The sequence below is a fragment of the Paroedura picta genome, chromosome 4, assembly GCF_049243985.1.
Source record: "Paroedura picta isolate Pp20150507F chromosome 4, Ppicta_v3.0, whole genome shotgun sequence".
Lineage (NCBI taxonomy): Eukaryota > Metazoa > Chordata > Lepidosauria > Squamata > Gekkonidae > Paroedura > Paroedura picta.
The window spans coordinates 67,245,501-67,265,489 of record NC_135372.1 but is presented as its reverse complement, the minus strand read 5'-3'; the positions used below and the strand labels follow the sequence as shown (position 1 = coordinate 67,265,489).

Sequence of the window (19,989 nt, the reverse complement as noted above, 5' to 3'; positions counted from 1 at the left end):
TGAAAATCCAGATTGCAGTCCTTCAATTTATCCATCAGAACATCATGGGGAACCTTATCAAATGCTTTACTAAAATCGAAGTAAACTACATCAACTGTATTTCCACGATCCAGCAAACCTGTCACTTGGTCAAAAAAGGAAACCAGGTTGGTCTGACAGGACCTGTTGGAGACAAATCTCATTCAGGCTTATCTCCAGTCAATTAAAAAAGTAGCTAGAGTTATGTGCATTTGTTAGGAATAACTGGGAATTGGGAAAAAGGGTTATGTACTCACTCCACCTAATTTTCCCTTGTAAATAACCTCTCCTGTATTAGCCTGATGCCATATTTGCAATGGAACCTGTGCATTTTTCTGGAAATGTTCCTGGATGGGATGAAGAAGCATCTCCTGAAGGTTCTTGTTTTCCAAGCATCTTTGAGACTGATTTGGCTTGGGTCCATGGCCGCACCTACTTGTGCTGGCTACAAGTGACCTGGGGTGGTGGTGCTAATTGTGGAAGCATAATCTGTAGCTCATCCATACACATGCAGCTCCAAATGGAACACAACTCTCCATGCCCTTTCTATCTGACACCAGGATGCATGCATGGAAAATATAATACATCGGTAGTTCCATTGAAATGGAGGGACAAAGAAAACATTGATGCTTGGTATGTATATTCAGTAACTCTTAACATGATGGGAACTGAAGAATGTTTGTCTTTTATTGTGCAAATGAAACATTGATTAATATACAAGATCTGAATAAGAGCAACTACACACAGCTACACAATCTTACTTTTAATCTACTTGTTTTCAACAAGGAACACTGAGTCTTGGTAAAAGTAGATTCTGTTTATTAATACACTAATAGAATTTACTCTCTTTAAACACTAATAAACAACATCATTTTCATTATTGAGTCAGCAAGTATGACATTAATAGCACAACTACTCACAAAAACTGCTTTGCACTTTGGGTTTATTCCCTTCTGAGCTGTAGCCATCAGCCCTGAAGAACCCTGGGCTCCTTTAGAAGCCTCATTTGTTTCACAATAAACCAGTTTGTCTTGTACATATATGCTGTTTGTACACAATATAGTGCGCCTGAGTGTGTGCGTTTAAGTACAATACCTATACTGGAGAGAAAGTAATTGATTTAAGAGAGATGACAGCTCAGTAGCTCATTTCATACTTTCACAATATAACATTTTTCTCCCAAAGCCTCTCATTTTCTCCTTTCTTCTGTGGCACTGCTCATCTTAGCATTCCATCCATTTACCTCAAGCATCCAAAGCAGCAAGGGACATTTCTGAACAACCGAGTATATTCTTCCTGAATCTAGAGTGAAAAGAGGAAATAATCATGTTGCTCTATTAGCTAGTAAATAAATGTACGTTAAACAAGTTTTCAGTGGGACTGGCCTTGGCAAAGATTAGGACAGATATTGAAGAGACTTGCAGAATTTGATTTTATATATTAGCCCCAATCTACAATTAGATTACAACCAACAGGAGGTTCCACAGGACTTGTAGGGGGGGGGGGCTACTCCCTTTCCCTAATATTTAAAAACTAGAAATTAAGCCTGCTGTAGAAGAAAGACAGCAGGCAGTAGAGAATGGGGAGGCAGACAGTAGGCAAATAAGGAAGAAGAGGAAATAAGGTATGGGAGGGAGAAAGAAGGGCAAGGGGTGGTTGAAAGCATGGGTACTGATTCAAATGGGTAGCTGTGTTGGTCTGAAGTAGCACAATAAAATCAGAGTTCAGTAGCACCTTTACGATCAACAAAGATTTATTCAGGGCGTGAGCTTTCGAATGCAAGCACTTTTGTTGGTCTTAAAGGTACTACTGGACTCTGATTTTATTTTTAAATATTTACTTGAAAGCCCCCATATAGTCTTTCCTTTCTCCATTTTCTTTTCTCCTTATCCACCTTCCTTTATCTACACCCATGTCTTCAACTTTCCCTCCCCCCTGCCAGCCTCTACTTGGGGATATTAAGTCCCAAGTTGCATGGTGCCAGCCAGGCCCAGTTGTAAAGTGGAAAATTTGTAAGATCTACACCTGTATCCCTGTCTACACCTGCATCTTTCGGTATCCCTCTTCATCTGTATTCCTCTCCTGCAATCTTTCCATCCCGGAAACTAGGAATAGGCAATTTGGCTCAGATAAGCATGAAAGGACCCAAAACAATGCTGATTCAGGTACTTTTCAGACATATCCAAGGTGAATTATCAATCCCTGTAGTTTAACCTGGCTGACCCAGTTGTTTCTGAATTGTAATTTGGTGAGTTGGCTGTGAGTCAGGCAGTTTAAAATTTAAAGGAAAGCAGTGTGTGTGGAAGAGAGAGCTCCAAGCAGTTGATCCCAAGGGCAATGACTACTGAGGTCAGAGGGCATATGTTTGTTAAAGCTACAGGTGCAGCTTATATCAGAGCAAGTTAATTTTTTTAAAAAACAGATGAAACATACATTGCAATCGAAGTGTTTTAAAGCATAATTGTGAGCATAAAAATCAAAGGGTGCTATGGCTCATGCATTTGTATAAGCGTATAAAAATCAATAACATTTTTAGGAATGAGAAAGGACTTACTTTTCGTGACAAAACACAAAGAAATATGAAGATGAAGAGTCCTTGAAAGGCATTGAAGATTGTAAAAAGGTAAGCAGTAACTACTGATCCCTGGATAACATGGAGCACTCCAAAGATCCAGGTAGCACCAAGGAGAAAGAGGAGAGAAAGTGCGCCTCGTGCACAAGACCTAGGCAGAAGCAGGGCAAGTTATCCACGACATATCCTTTTTTTCTGCCCAAAGAAAGCAGCACATTTTCAACTGGAAATCCCTCGAAACTGCATTGCAATTACATGGTGTCTACTTTAGGGTGTGCTGTGGTGCTGCTACTGGAGTGATGCACTCTTGCCTTCCTAGCAAAACACTTCAGAAAAAGTAAAACTGGATGGTTTTTAAAACCCTGGCTGTCTTAATCTTCAAATCTGTTTTCTCTGGTGTACTGCAGAGCCATATGATTTGATTTTAAATCTACTGTTAGTGTAATTCCCCAAGGTAAAACATATGTCTGTTATGAAGTATACCCCCTAAGAAACCTTGGAAAAAATGTATAGTATGCTCTTAGGTCAGCACATGTGCATGACATCAAAGGGATCTTCTGGCTGTTTCTCCGTTTCAGCCTTGGAGATACTGCTGGCTGTAAAACCAGACTTTCTCTTTATATTAAAAGGATTTTGCTTTTACAATGCAAGAGAACTTTAAATTGTTGCTGGGTCAGAATACTCATGCTATAATAGTATACAAATAAATTGGTTGGATTCCCCCCCCCCCTTTGTTATTGCTAACACCCTGTATTGTAAGTATATAAAGCTCAACTCATGGAGTTTGAGAGATTGCACCGTGTTGTCGTGCAAATGAGCTCACTGATTAGTTTGTTCTTTCTTTTTTGGTCCAGCAGTTGTGGGACTTCTTAAGCACAAGAGAACTGTGCTCTCCCTTATTTTCTTTTGTTACCATTGTTTCCTCAAAAAATGAATTTTTTTTTTTTGGCCTTCATTAGAAGCAGTGCACTGTGTGAAGCTGATCGGGCAAGCAGCGGAAGAAAAGTGATCAATCAAACAATTGCTAAATCCTAACTATAAATCTAGTGCAGCGAGTTGAAACTGCAGGAGTGTTTCTAAGCAACAAAAACAGTAAGTTGTTTTCAACGGTCCCTGTAGCACACTCCAGCTTTTCCAGCACAAACGGTTTTCAAGGTCTCTATAAATCAATTTTAAAGAGAATGAGTTGATGGAAAAATCATAGCAGCACACAAAGTAAAAATAAAATCATGGGGAAAGAACAGATGAAAACAGAACTGATCCCCCCCCCTTTCTATCTTTCCCTGAAGCAAAGAGAATCATCCAGTAACAAGAGAAGGTAAGTATTTAAGCCCATTCATTTCAATGGGAGAACTTACTTCTCCCAGGGAAATGAATGTGATTTGAACTGGACTGACAACCATGTTAGGCTTCTTTGCAGGAAGTGGCATTCTTTATTGGGAACCATTATTTCAATCCTATTTGAAGCATGGCTTTTAAGAATTAGTTTGCTCAGTAAAGAACTGTAGAATTAGAGCTCTTCAGGGCTGATCTATAACACCCAGAAGTCAATTTCATGTTTTATTACATTTTCAAAGTACCAGAATATGGAAGAATTCCAGACCAGGTTTTACTTACGGCATGAGTAAACTGGTTAGACAAGCTATTACAAAGGAATTTTTTTGGCCCAGTATTCCTGAATTTATTTTGAATAAAGTTATACTTTCTTTGCTTAAAAGGACTCTTGAGTGATTGTGATAACCTCATCCCTAAATTTCCTTGGGACATTTTTCAACTACATTAAAATAGTGTAAAGAGACTTTTGAAACATTTGAATTTGAAAATTCATTTCAAGTTCTAGGGCATTGTAGGGAGTGCAGAGCTCAATTTGAGACAGTAAAGCTGTGGTCCTGAATTATAAATGCCACCACAGTTCACCAAAAAGATGATCAGACAGAGGGATACCAAGTCACCTGTTTCTGTGGGAGACAAAGTTCTTCCCCTCTGCTGGTTCTTTCTACTGCTGCTGGGTGGCGGGGAGGGGGGAATGATTGGGAAAATGGTGTGTGTATGAATAGATGGTGTCCTGCTGATGGCATTACATCACCTCTTGCACAACCCAGAACCGATGTTATCACATGAAGCAACACTCCAGCATTCTCCCCAGAATTTGGTGGGGAGATGACACCCTTACTTGATGACATTGTTTCTGGGTAGTGTCAAACATTGCTGGTGAAGCCTTCTTCTAAGATGCATCTCCCACTGGTTTCCAGCTTCAAACTGGTAAGAAGTATTGCAAGGCGGTTTAATCATAATTTCAATTATTATTTTGTTTTTTGCATACCTAAATGGTTTAAGATTTTCTTGGTCTTGACATGAAAAATACATCTGCTGTGTTCTTTAGAATGAAAATGAAATTTATAGCTGAATGAGAACATCTTTGTGTATTGAGCTATTATTGCACTTCAGCAATAATTTGCATCTGGATTTTCCTCTGTGGACAAGAAAATTCAGCTGAAAATGATCACAATAGTGCAACAACAGCACAATATCCAAGTATGCATGGATGCTTTTTGGAGGCCAAAGGGGATCCTTCTTTCCTTTTAAATCAGTAGAAAATCTAGTTGAGTCTTAGCCTACGCAGGCACAAAGATCAAACAAGCAAATTAGAGACAATTTAAGATGCATGGACAGGAAAAAGGTTCTGGAGATTTTTAAAAATATTCTTCAATTACATTTTGTCACTGCAGAACCATTTCCAATTCAATCACAGAGAAAACTTATTTCCATGTTGTGTACAATATTGTCTATATCAATACCTCTTTGAGCAAAATCTAATATGCAATTAAGACAAGAATGTAATATACATTTTTATTCTTTTTTTAAAGGAAAAATTCTTCAGGAGGCACAGTTATTTTTTAACAAAGCACTGCCTAGTACTGTAAGTTTTAAATCTACCAAAGTAAAAAACACAACAAAGAAAGCTTGCATTGAAGCTGTACTTACCTTATATTTTCATAACAACTCACTTCTGGTTTTAACATGGCAGTTTGCTGAAATACTTTATAGATAATCACACCAAAAGCCATCAAATTCACCTGGAGTACATAACGTTAGAAAGATGCAAACTGGCATAAACACAGTATTTTCACATGTATAGCAAATGCATTGCATTTTTTAAAAAATGATAAGAGGAAATTGAGACCCTGACTCCCACATATTTTCTTCCTTATTTAATTGTGATTATTTTCAATAATATTGTAAGCCATTCAGGGCCACTTCTAGGGACAGTTAAAAGGTTTGGTGTAGTGGTTAGGAGTGCGGACTTCTAATCTGGTATGCCGGGTTTGATTCTGCACTTCCCCACATGCAGCCAGCTGGGTAACCTTGGGCTCGCCACGGCACTGATAAAACTGTTCTGACCGAGCAGTGATATCAGGGCTCTCTCAGCCTCACCCCCTCACAGGGTATCTGTTGTGGGGAGAGGTAAGGGAAGTGACTGTAAGCTGCTTTGAGCCTCCTTTGGGTAGAGAAAAGTGGTATATAAGAATCAATTCTTCTTCTTCTAAATAAGATTAAAAATTGTTAGACAGGACTGATAAAAAAATTTAAGCGAGGACTTTAACAATATAGGACAAAGCCTAACTTTATATACATTCAACTGTATAACTAATAGTGCTATTCAAATGTTTATTAATTCAACAGGTAAATCTCTAGATTTCTGAGGCCACAGTTTACCCCCAGAATATGAGTACCATCTTACAATTCATATCAACCAAACCAAAAATATACAGCTGTTCCAACAGAATAGCATGCTATTAATTGAAAAATACAATGAGAAAATAATGTGGGAAAAACTTCCTGTGAAATCTTTGAGACTAAAAGCACATCAGGAAGGGAGGGAGAGGAAAGAGGGGGAGGGAGAAAGGGAGAGAGAGGGAGATTTTTAAACGTAATTGTTGTTAAAGGGTATTATAGAAGCACAGTACTATTTTACATATTGCCAACTCTGGATTGGGAAAATTCCTGAAGACTTGGAAATAGAACCTGGAGAGGGCATGGTTTGAGCAGGGAAAAATATGCAATGGACAGAGGAAATTGCTATGGATAATTCATTTGAACTGAGGTCAATCTTCCATAATGGTTCAGATTAAGAGGTTGGGTACAAGGTCTTGTTAATGGATAAACTTCCCATGCTAGGGTTCCTGCAGAGCACTGGCAACCAGCAGGAGATTTAGGGGCAGAGGCATGCTAATAGGCACTTTGCTGAACCCATAACATCAGTTCTATTACAAATACCTAAGTGACATCACATTTTCCCATAGTAGTCAGACCATTCTTTACACTGATGGGCCATTGATATTTAGACACTGATAAACAACCTTTCCTTAATATCATGGTAAAAATAATTTACATTGCCTGGCAAAAAGTGAGGGCATTTCCACACAGAGGTCAAATAGCAAGATGTTCCCTACCCACAATAGCATGATATTAAATCACACTAACTCTCCCCTCCACACTTTAAAGCCTTCCTGCCACACCATCTTGCGTTTTCCCCTTCTCACATGCTGCACAAAAAGCAAGAGAAAGCAATGCACTCTTTCACTCTCTGTTCCACGGCCTATCAATCTATGGGGCAAACCAATCTAAGGTTTGTTGGTCTACCCTTTTTTAAAAAATTGAAACTTACACGTGGCAATGCATATTCGGTCCCATGTGGACAAATTGCCATGTTAGTTAAAGCCTTTCCCCAAAAGCCAAACACAGCTGGCCAGTGGAGTACACAGTAAGGGAAGCAGATTCCCCCCTGTCAGTTCAAACACCATTAACTGTCTTTAGACGTTTTTAACTAAGTGCCTCCTTCCCTTCCTCCTCGGTGCTCAGAACCCTGTCCCTTCTCCTTTCTTCTGCCCACCCACTTGTCTGCCCGCATACTGCTCAGTCATCCAATTCCATGCCACAATTGCCCAGGACTCCTTCCCTCCCTCTCCTTCTCTGAGCACCTCTTAAGTGGGGCGCTGCCTCCATGCCCTCCACACAGCCTCCATGCCACCTGTGCAGCCTATGCTGCCAGCACCACCTCCATGCCGCCTGGCATGGAGGCGGTGTGGGTTGCAGGCAGGCTGCACAGGCGGTTGCCTGCTGACTGCTTGCTGGTGGCTCACATTTTTTAGGGTAGTGAATCCACTTTTCTCAGTTCCCAAAATTGCAAGTTAGAATAGGTGAAATCATGAGCTGACTGCTGGGCAGCATCTGGATGTAGGCGATGTCATGTGGAGGGGCCAGAATATGCCACCTACATTCAGAGGCTGTACAGATACCTTTTTCATGTATGGAAACATCCTGACAATTGAAATAGATGTCAGCATTGTATTGACTGGAAAATGCACAGACTGACCCAAACAAAACAAACATGGATGCTAGCTAGATGTCAGTCTCCAGGGCTGTGGGAATGCAGAGGCTTACTCATTAATAGGTCGCTCCCCATTCAAGGAAGACATAATTTAGGACAATAGATTTTATCAGAGCCTGGTAACTAATCTTGTCAATTTCAAAACATCTGATCACTTCAATTAGTGATACCATGCTCCTTCCCAAACTGAACAGCTTTCCCATCTGGTAATCAAGAGGTTGTTATGAAATCTTTCCCACCTATAACACAATTAGAAGTATTGTCTATTAGTTAACACCATTAGAGGTATTGTCTATTTCCTGGGAACCCATCAAAGTTCCCAGTGGAGTATCATTCTTTTCCAAACAAACCCATCGCATGCTTCCCCCCTTTTAAAAATTGTGCCTTGCTATAGTACTTACACTTTTGTAGAGGATTTTAGAACATAGATAATCTAACAACTGCCAGCTTTCCAAAAATGTACTGAACTCAAAACACATCTTTAACTAGTGGGCATAAATATGTTTCCTTTTGTAGAGAGGTGGATTCTCCCTGGGATGTCTGAAATTGTTTGCTCATTTTACCTTCTCCTCTCTTCTCCAGTTTTCATACTGCTCTACTGAAAATTAATTTGCCAGCTGACAGCAAAAGAGGGCGGATAGAAAACTGCACTTTTCTGAGCTCATGGCTGATGTCTTGCAGAAGTACATGCAATTGGGTTTTTCCCAGCACCCACCATGTTCAGTTTTTGGGGGATGCCTTCTCGTTGCCATCCTCCCCCCACCAAAAAAAAATATGCCTTTAAAAAAAAGAGGGGTGGTCATGTTACAACAGGGGTAGTCAACCTGTGGCCCTCCAGATGCTTGTGGACTACAATTCCATGAGAATTGTAGTCCATGAACATCTGGAGGGCCACCGGTTGACCTACCCCTGTGTTACAACACTGTTTCTAAGTTTTAAAAAAACACTTGCAGTCTTACACAGCAGTGTTATAATATTATAACTCAGGTTGTTTAAAAAATAGATTCAGAACACTTTGGGGTGAAGGGGGGAGGCCATCAGTGGTGCAGAATGGTGGGAAAGGGGCACAACAAATACAAAGGTTTTGCAAAATGGTGCTTGCCTCCAGGACTGTCAAGAACCCCCAGGATTTCATGAGCTACTTTAGAATTACAGCTCATCTCTAGACTACAAAGATCAGTTCCTCTGGAGAAAATTGGTACTTTGGAATGTGGGCTCTATGACATTGTATTCCACAGAGCTACCTGCCTTCCCCAGGCTCCACTCCCAAATCTCCAATAGTTTTTTTAAACGGGACCTGACAACCCTACCCATCCACCAGTGGCCAGGGAGGACCTAGTAACCTGTGGGCAACTTCAGGGTACTAGAACTTGTTGCATAGGAACTGTTAAGGACCTATTTATATGCAAAATCCTATGACATTTTTTAAAAATAAGAACAAACTTTGGAGGGAGGATTGACAGTTCAACAGTGAGAGCAGAAAGGGATATAGGAAGCATAACCCTTTCCCACATTTCCCTTATCAGATTGTCCTATCACATAGGACACCCTTTGCAGAGTTTCAGATGTTTTAAGTGTACAGTTTAATTCCCACAGAAACAAAATCTTATTGATGGAAGGGGAACGAGGGAAGGAAGGCAGGCAGGCACATGCGCGTGAGCGCGCGCACACACACATATAAAACATATACGCTTGTCCTTGATTCCACAGTTAGAAAGTTAGACATTAAGGTTATAGTGAAACACTGTTTGATGCTTTATGGAGCAAGAAAATGCTGATGGTAGTTTGATGGGGCAAATATATTAGTGCTTGATATTATGTAAAATAATTCTCAACTTAGCATAATGAGCCATAGTTCTTAATTGAGTGCTAAGGGTTTTAAAATACACAAAACCTATTAATGCATATGTAATAGCTCTGTATTGACTTTGAGTCACACACCCCATGGAATACATCTAATCAATTAATCATAGATTGGGGGCTCTGCTAAGTAGAGGGAGGCATCGAGGTTGTTCTTAGAAGGTGCTAAGCTATTTACTTCCAGCTCCTTTTCCTTTCAAAGTCCTAGTCATTTCTATCACGCTGTTCAGGGCCACATGTTTCTAAATCTTGCTGGAAGTAGTAAATGATATGGGGAACCCCCTTACTGCAGCTAGTAAGGCTACTAGCAAGTATGCTGTTTGTGGATGTCCAACTTTAGCTCAGTTGTATGAATTGACCCCTTGAATCCGGAGAGTTTACTTTGATGTGTATTAAGTCAGGTCTTCATTTCTTCTCACACAGCAGTGGGCTATGCACATTTCTATAACTATGCTGCTCTGAATGTTCTATTAATATAATTTATACATATCTCAATGGGGTAAAGCATTTAACTCCCATTTTGTTCTATTCTTACCCACTTTTGTTGGTAAAGCATTACAAAATATATTATACCTGCCTGCAAATATGATGTCATAAAGGAAGAAAGAATGTTATAACAATAATTAAGAGTAAATTGCTGAGGGAGGAGAATATTGAAACAATTCTTTATAAATCATACAGTAATTGAAGGTTTAAGAGGCAGCTATTAGAAAATATGCATATTAAAAAGAGAGAAGTGAAAAATATGTGCATGATATGATTCCCCCCCCCCCGTTATAAGGGAAAACTCTCTGATATCAAAGTTTCTTTAAGAATCAGATCCTTTGTGGTTCTCCATTGCTACAAAGTAGATTCAGTCTAGTAAAGAAAAAGTTAATTCTAAGATTCTGATACCCTTGTTCTGAGTCAGTTAAGTGCCTCAGATTCAAAGCTTCAAAACTGTAGCTCCCAAATCATTCCTTTCTCTTTTTAAGACTGATGCTCAATAATTGATGGAACCATATATATGCTGATGTAAAACCTCAGAAAAGTAGGAAGGGGGGGGGAGAGAGAAGATGTCTCCTGCTGCTCTCTTAGTAATAGACTTGCTTAAAAAAATATCAGATTAGATATGGCTCCGTAAAATATCTGATGTTCAGAACAGCTGCATAGGCATTATTCTCCCCAATGACCCTTATGATCAATGTTAGAATTAACAAGCTTGAATTCTGATGTGCAATCTGTTGTGCACAGGAAAAAATGCTGTTTCTAACCAAATGGATAAAAATTCCTTCAATGTTGCTTCAGCTAAGGTAGAAGAGTGTGTTCACAATGCCACAGTTTAAGCCAGAGAATGAAAGTGTATGCCATATTCATTGCCTAAAATTGCACCCAAGTTGACAGTCAAACAATGAGTGGTAGATCAGCTGTTTTGATTTCTCATTATCTCCTAGATGAATATGTCTGGACAAATGATTTAGTTATTTAGTTTAAGATGACACAATACCAGAAAGAACAAAGAACGACAAGAAGTAATATTGAGGAAGGGAGTAGGAATAAAGAGGTTAGAATAAAAGGAGATTCTGCAACAGGGAAGCATCCAGAGAAATGCAAGTTGGGTTTAGCTCATAGAATGTATTCTTTCACCTCCTTACTCCTCTACATCCTACTGCAGTACCTGAAAAATCCCTCCTGTGGATTGGGCCACCCTCTGGATTAGCACAGGATGTGGTACATGCAGTCAAAAGGGAGTATAAATTATGACTCCCTTCTACCAATGGAAACCCTTTTACATGGGCAGATGTTAATCCATGATTTTAAGGTATATTGTTCACTGCCATGATCCTGCTATCTCCGTGTACATTAATTCCCCTTGAAAATGCAACATGTGGAGCTGTCTGGCTCCCTGGAATTTACCCTGATGATGGATGATACTCCTCCTTCTATGAAGGGCCAGCCAGGTCATCCCAATCCAGGGAAGCTTCCAAGTGGCAAGAGTCCAAACAGAAAACTCACCAGCTGTGGTCAGGCTGTGCCCCTTGTGACTCTCCAGAGACCCAGAAGTGTCAGGGCAGGGTGCAGGGCATGCTGGGAAAGGCCTGGGGAGAAAGATGCTTGCTGCCATATCACAGGGTGATCGATGGGCCTGACCATGGGAATGGAACTATGCCCAATGGCAGTAGATAGGAGGAGGGAAGCTGGGGATGGTTATATAGACTGACAAGACGGAGGAGCAAGGAAGGGAAGGGCAATATTAAAAAGGTTCTGTGAGGAGGCCAGGGAGGATTGTGGATCAGGAGAATCATGGATGCTAAAATGGATGCTCTGGCCTGATGACAAGTAATCTTTTTCATTAGGTGACAGAGACAGTAATCAAATACTTTTTAATGAATAAAAATTAACATAAACTTTACCTTTTACATCTCTTGTCTCATATTATTTTTGCTTCCTTCTTCAAGGGAATTTGTTTTTTTTTCTTGTTTTCTTTCTCAGCACCCTACACAAAACTCATTGCTCTATTTTAATTTATTGCTACATGCACTACCCTGTCTGAATTGGTTGTTCTGATTTAATCTTAAATATAGTCTCAGTTAATGCTTATGGGAGTTTATCTTGGGTCTGCAGCTTGTTTTAAGGTTTAAAATGCCATGTTTTTCAGGATTCAGTCTAGCAATCTTCTGACACCATGCTTTGCAGATATAGAATCAAAATTAAGAACATTTATTAGATAGCATTAATTAGGCCAGTAGCATACAGCACTGAATGTTAATGGTATTTTAAAATTAGCTAGTAAAGAAAAACTGGTGTTCCGAAACAGACCCTCTCAGAAGTCCAGAGGGACTTTAGTGTGCGTGTGGGGGGGCATGTCTTCTGCTTTGGAGGGACTTTCTCCCCTCCCCTCCAGCCCTACCCACCTCTGTTTTGCTGAGCTATGAGGGGAAAATGTTCAGGAGAATGGGGAACTACCCGCATTGTGCCAATGCTATGATGTTACATCCAACATGACCGAAAGAGATATCATTGTGTTGGTTGATGCTCTAGCATTCTACAGGTTAACTATAAATTTTGGATGAATGCTGGAGTGTCACCCCTTTATGATGGGTTCTGCAAGAAGTGATAATCATGATTAGGTTAGGGCTGATCCTGCGTTGAGCAGGGGGCTGGACTAGATGGCCTTTATGGCCCCTTCCAACTCTATGATTCTATGATATGATTCTATGATGTCACTGGGGAGCCCTGCACAGTAAGTCTCCTGCTGACTGCCAACTTTAGTCTGGTAACATAGGCTACTTGCAGTATTTGAGACCCCCAACCACAACAAAAGCTACAATTGAGAATGGTCAGTTGGGGATGCACTGAAAAAAACTTGCAATACTTATCAAATGACAAAAAAAATAACACCCCTCCCCCAGTAATTGAGGCCCAAGCTCAATGGTTCTTTTGCATACCCCCCCTTTTACTGGCCCTGATTTTGAGTCTTCTGGAAAAGAATAAGAAAATGGTGATAAGAGTGTGGGATCAGTTTTATATCACACCAGAGGTAAAGCCTGTTGCACCCAGGAAACAACGGGCATTAGGATGCACAACTGCACTGTGGTCTTCCTGGGGGCTGTCTACATGGCAAAAGGACTCTTGAGGCCCTGCCTCCAAACCTCAAGGAACATTCCTGACCCTGGGCTTACCAACTTCCAGGTGTGGCCTGAAAATCTACTGGAATAGGAAGCCATATTCAGACTATAGAGATCAACTTCCCAGGGGGGGAAAACAGCTGTTTTGGAGAGGGACCGGGGATTTGTTGGAATGGCAGGTCATTTCCAGGCAACAGAGATCAGTTCCCCTGAAGAAAATAGCTACTTGGGAGGGGGGACTATCTGGCTTTGGATCCCATGGAGGTGCAGGGATGCCAGGTTCCAGGTGGGAAACAAAGAGAAATGCTGGGTGGCAGTAATTGCTACTAACAATAAAAATCAAATAATTCATAAATCTGTCATAGTTTCTTCCTTTAATGAAAATATTTGATAGCTTTTCTCAAGTTTTTTACCATTGAGAAACCCCTGAAATATTCTTCAGGCTTTGACAAGCCCCAGAACTGGGATCTCCAGGTCCCAGCTGGAGGTTGGCATCCATGCTATTGTTCAGGGATGCCAGCCTCCAGCTGGGACCTTGAGAACCTCCAGATTGAAAGCTCTTCTTCAGATTGCAGAGATCAGTTCCCCTGGAGGAAAGGGCTTCTTGGGTGGGGAGGTCTCTGTGGCACTGTGCCCCATTAAGGGTCAGAGATGCCACCTACCAGGGGGGACTTGGAGATCCCTGAAATGACACCCACACACAGAGAGGGAGAGAGAGATAGAGGACCAAAATATCCCTCCCTTTTCAAATTTTATTAACCACACAATCACCTTTACATGTAGGAAATATCTGAGTGTCTCCTTCCTTGGATTGCTCTAAGAAGCCATTGGCCAGAAGGTCCAAATTTAAAGGAAAAGAATCCCATAACTGTAAGCAAGTAAAAAAAAAGACTTACACCAGACTCCTGCAACAGCTTCTCCTGCCTGTCTTCTAGCTCCATCTCTTTAAGGCAATGGCAATTTGTACAACTTGGTGTAGTGATTAAGAGCAGTAGTTTCTAATGTGGCAAGCTGCACTGGATTCCTGCTCCTCCTCTTGCTGGGTGACCTTGGCCTAGTTACAGTACTGTTAGAAACTGTTCTCACAGAACAGTTTCTCTCAGTACTCTCTTAGCCTCATCTACCTCACAGAGTGTCAGTTGTGGGGAGAGGAAGGGAAAACTGTTATAATCCCTTCTGAGAATCCTCTGGGCAGTTAAGCATGGTAAAAAAATGACTCTTCTACTGGGAAACACTCCACATGTCCCCATGGACTGTTGGTGCTTCTGTATTCTGTCTACACTTTCCCCTTCTTCATGCCATTAATCTCAAATTTTCTTTGTTGTGATGGTCTTGGAAAGATTGCAGCAAGGCCAAGGTGGTATCCATATGAAAGGGAAAGTCTATATCTTCTCTTTCCCACCTACATCAACATTAGTTTTCATACTGCAATTGTCTGTGATGGTTACCCCCAAAGAATTCCTCTCTTCTCAGATTGCAAATTGCAAATCTCACATGACTTACTCATGAGTAAACATTTACAAGGCAGAGGCTTTTCATGGTTGCCCTGAATCCCAGAGTGCTGGCAGGGGGGCATTTCTGGGCCTTCCATAGCCCCTTCTCCAGAAAACATGCAGAGGTTGCACCAGGAGATGGCTCACTCCCCCACCTGTCATCTGAGTTGAAAGAAGCCATGAGATCAGGGCAACTTACTGGAAGCAGAGCACACTCTTAGGTCGGCTCATCTTCCACCCAACAACCTTCTGAAACTGGCAGAAATTTAGAGACAGAAAGCTGATTCCTTATTAGGCTTTCCTGGCTGAAAGTTCCTTCCTGATGGGGGATAAACTACCAGGGTGGGCCATTCCTGGCTGAAGGCCATTTCCTATTGCAGGAATATTACTAGGGCGGTCAATCAGGGAGTGAGTTGCCGGCATGCAATTTGAGCTGATTGGCCCTCACTGGCAGAGTGCAATTTGAGCTTATTAGCCCTCATTGGCAAAGTGCTCTCTCCTTATTGGTGGTACCCCCTCCAGGGAGGGCCAATAAAATAGGGAGTATGTTGTTGGCATGCAATTTGAACTTATTGGCACTCCCTAGGGAGGACGAATCACGTAGGGAGCTATTTGTCTTCATGCAATTTGAACTGATTCACCTTCATTAGCAGAGCGCACACCCTCAGGGAGGACCGATCAGGTAGGGAGTGAGTTGTCAACATGAGCTTTATTATGTTTAGTGAAGTGATAGTGAAGAACACCTGAAGCTGTCTAGTGACAGGTGTTCATTGGGTTGTCAAGGTTAGTAGTGTTTACTCTGAATGAGTTTTTCAGGGTTTCAGGCTGAGGTATTTCACATGATGCTACCAGATTCTTCTAAGTGTTAATAGTAGGGGTTGAACTTGGGATCTTCTTCATGAAGAGGTTCTATCAGTGAGCCATGGTCTCTTCCTGTTCAGGATGCAACACTTAAAAGTATTTTCCTGACAGAACTTCTTGAGGTAAAGGAATCCACTTAGCTCTCAGGATATATCCCTTCCAGCCCCCCTTCTGCAAAAGTTAAACACTCTCATTAAAATCATATGACCCACAGCCAAAACATCATTTGCAAGCACAGTATGTTTGGACATTCATTTTTCAAATGTTATTTCCTGTGAGGCATGACAAGAATCTTTTGTAACAGTGAAATCTCAAAAGCATTTTATGATATAGCAGGGTGGGGGAACCCTATCACACTCAAAGCAAAGTACTGAGATATCCCCCTAGCTATGTCCAAACCCTTGGGGCCTGGTTCAATAGCTCTTTGAATCCCACTTTGCAATTTTACCCCTTCTCACTAAAATATAATGTTTCTGAGTAAGAATTAGAGCTACAGCATGCTGTTTGTGCGAGAGTTGAACTGTGGCTAGGCCTGCTTTGAAAAGTCTCTGAAGTTGTTGCAATCTACCCGTTAGGCTCAAGCGAAAATGCATACTTGAAAGCTGCTGCTCTTTACAGCGCTGTACTTGATATTTCAATTGTTCTTCTAACTGCTGCTCCCAGAAAAAAAATACAACACTTTTTCTGAAGTGCATAATTGCTCCCCACCCTTTTTCCTGTAGACCTCCGTTGGCTTTAAATTACTTAAGCCTTCTGTAGTATGTAATAATGCAGATTTTTTAAAAGTATATTTCTAAGTTGCTTATAACAATAGAAAGAGCATAAGTTGTTACACTTTCATATATACCATCAGCATTTAGGGCTGACTAAATGAGCTGGGTTTTCCTCACACCCCAGCTCCATCGTGATATAGATGCATATGGATCCCATTTGTGTGAATAGTCCTACTGCAAAATAACGAAGGCAAAATTCTTTGGTCCACTTGGGCCATTCAATAATACAAATATTTCTTGATGTGCAATGAATGATGATGACTAGGAATGGGTACAAACTGGTGCCTGAACCAGATTTCCCGTGAAAACGGCCTGGTTCATGCCTCCCAAACCTACATTTGGGGGAGGTGCTTTCCCTGAACATTTTGTTCAGTTTGATGGTTTGGCAGGCAAACATTTTAGACTGACAGCAGAGGGGTGCACACACCTCTCTGCCAAGCAACCCCATAATAGATGTGGGTATATGTGTACCCCATATACCAAGTGATAACCTATGGAAAGTGTACAACTGTGGAAAATGTATATCCTGTGGAAAATGTACAGCTGGTGACTTTGAATAAATTGCACTTGACAACGAAGAGCTATGGCCAGTATCATGAGCTACGTTTCGACTACATTTTGCAATTAAGCACTACCAGTCATATGTTTAATTATACATATTTCAGGCTCTATGTGGACCTACCTTTCAAAGTCTGAACCTTTCAATGGATTTAAAATGTAGTAGCAAAATTGCTTGCTGATACTGTAGCAGTTTACCAAGGAGTAGACAGCAGTGGGTTAGAACAGAAGCAATCATGAGTAGGGTGAAGGCAGAGAGGCCAGGAAATAAAAGGGAGATGCAGGAGTTTAAAGGAGGGAAAAGATGGGTCTGGACTGGAGTCCTTCTGCTAAGAGAGCAGAGTATTCAAGAGATGGATGTGACAAGTGAAAAAAGCAATAGGAATGTGGACTGCAGCAGTAATAGCAATAAGCTTGGGAAAGATCACTGGAAGGTGATCCTTCTGTTTTTATCCTGCTTATTTTCATTCTTCATTATGTTACTATTATAAAGGTGGGACACAAGGGTGTCTTGCAAATTGTCTTTTGCTTTTTTGTGATCATGCCAGTACTTTACATTAATATTTCTTTACATTAATATTTATGTAAAGTGAAGGAGCTACTATCAAGTAATATTTCTGAAGGAAAAAAAACATTTATTTGTTCAGTCCCCTGACATTTTAAATATGAAAACATGAAAAGAACATTTAAAAAAGCGAAGGATTTGTCCCACTAGGGAAAAAGGTGCAAAAGGTCAAGAGGCAGTTCAGTTGATGATGGGAATATTTGAAGTTGGAGACTTCATTCCCCTCCAAGAGGGGAGATGGCAGGAAGGGATCTCCAGGTTCTCTCAGGCTATAGGCCGAGAGAGGACAGCAAACAGAAATTCACATGGCAGAGCAAACAGGAAGTTACCCTTCAATGCAGCCATCTTTGAGCACTGAAATGTTTGGCTGCTGACATGCAATTTATTTTTAACTGTGCAAGTTTACTGGGCTACAATCCTCAAGATTTTTTTTTTGCGGGGGGTGGGGGGATGTTCAGATTCCCAGTAAGAAGTTTTCTTGTGAATTCTCAATGAAAATAAAAATTATAGGAGAAAGCAGGCTCTTCCTTAACACCAAGGTCCACGTCCACAAATGACATGTCATCTCCTGCCAACCTTCCCTTCCATGTATTATTCATCTGTGTGCTTTTGGCATCCTAGTAGTAATTTTGTATAGTCAGTGTTTCTTCCTATTTTCCCTGCCCACTAGCAAGTGTCTTTGATGGGCTGCTTCTTGCTGATACTTCCTACCAGGGATTATCCACTGCACTTCTGTCTTTCCTTCATTCTTCCTGGTCAGCATTTTGAGATTCTTTAACACAATGTGAAATCTCTAAATATATTCTTAGTCAATAAAGCAGTCAATATCCCAAATTGGGAGTATGCATGACCTCCATGTGTTAGAATTCCATGCCAGCTGCATTGCTTCCCAATTGCTTTGCTTTGTATTTTGACTTGCAGGCAGGTTTTTGGGGCAGGAAGAAAGGCACTGACAACTAAGTGTATAAAAAACTGACCACAGCTTTTATTGATTAGTCAGATGTTCGACCCACAGCCTGGCACGGTATGAAGGAGCCTGTGATAGCTAATCTAGCCTCCACTGCTAATCATGCCCACCACAGCATCCAGGTCCCTCATCTCCATCCCCGGGAGATGGGTTCCCTAGCTGCTGGGCCCAACCAGGAGGTGTTCCCACCAGTCATGCCAGGCTAGGCACAGACCTAATTCGGCCCGTGCCAGGCCAACTGGTCCGACAAGACTCCCTTTCCCTCCAGGTTGGCCATCCTCTCCCCAGGCCGCCTCTGGGAAGGAGACCCTAACCATGATGGGCTCAATCTGCTTGACTGAGCTCTCCCTGAACAGGCACCTTAACCATGCCTGACCTGCAACCCCAAAAGCTGTGACAAAAATTGAACAATAAACAGGAATTCAACCATGAGAAACATCTCAATTAAACAATACAATCCTGGGTGGGTGGGAACGTCCATGCTCCGCTTTTGCTGGGACGGAAGAGTCACAGTTGGCCACATGCCTCTCTTGCCCAGCTCTCATGCATCTGGCCAGCTGACCAGCCACATGAGAACCGTGTGCCTTCCCTCCCCTGCCCACCTGCTGCTTCTTCAATAGCAGCATGGCAGACTCCTGAGCCGCAATTGCAGTTACTGAATCAGTAAAATTTATACTCAGTGCTATTACAGTTTTCAGCTACTAATGGAGTTACTATTTGTGCTTTAAAGCAATAAAATCATTCCCAACAATACTACTGCAATTTTATGCCCTCAAATGTACTATTAAAGTTAAATATAATAGTTGAATGCTTGCAAACATATAGATGTCTTTTGTGAAAAATTGTGCTTTTAGTTTCTCTCATAGTGGGACCCAGATTCTTTGACCAAGTGATTAGTGGGACATATGAAAGGTTGAGAACTAAGGCTTTAGATTAGGATAAAGCACTTTTATTCATTTGGTCCAATTTCTATAACCTGAAAATGCTCTCTCTAGCATAGACATTATGTATTTCAACACTGAAATACTCATAGCAGTCCATGAAAAATGTTTAATAAGTAATCTGTTAAACATTTGAACTGGTATTTTTAAAATTAATACTACTTTAAATGAGTGTCCATGCATTCTCAGAGAGTTTCTACTCATATAACTTGCTGCACCAGTGAATCTGCTTTTAAAACACTTCTTATTTGATCTCTCTCTGTTTTTTACTCATGTAAGTTTGCAACATGTAGGAAACATCTTGATGTAGCCAGGTGATTTTTTTTTTTTTACAACATGACCCCAACAAGATCAAGGCTGAAAATATTTCCGATAGGAATT

The 19,989-nt window shown here is 41.0% G+C and overlaps 1 protein-coding gene across 4 annotated transcripts in view; it reads right to left on the bottom strand.

Annotated features, from left to right (window-relative positions):
* Positions 1-682: 682 nt before the first annotated feature.
* Positions 683-19,989, bottom strand: part of ADGRL4 (adhesion G protein-coupled receptor L4) — a 119,047-nt gene continuing 99,740 nt past the window's right edge. For all 4 annotated transcript variants that reach the window (XM_077333228.1, XM_077333232.1, XM_077333229.1 and 1 more), the window contains 3 exons: positions 5,576-5,667; positions 2,573-2,741; positions 683-1,320 (listed from right to left, as the gene is read on the bottom strand). In XM_077333228.1, coding sequence (XP_077189343.1) covers positions 1,258-1,320; positions 2,573-2,741; positions 5,576-5,667 — 324 coding nt within the window. In that variant the 3' untranslated portion in view covers positions 683-1,257. The remainder of the gene's footprint in view (positions 1,321-2,572; positions 2,742-5,575; positions 5,668-19,989) is intronic.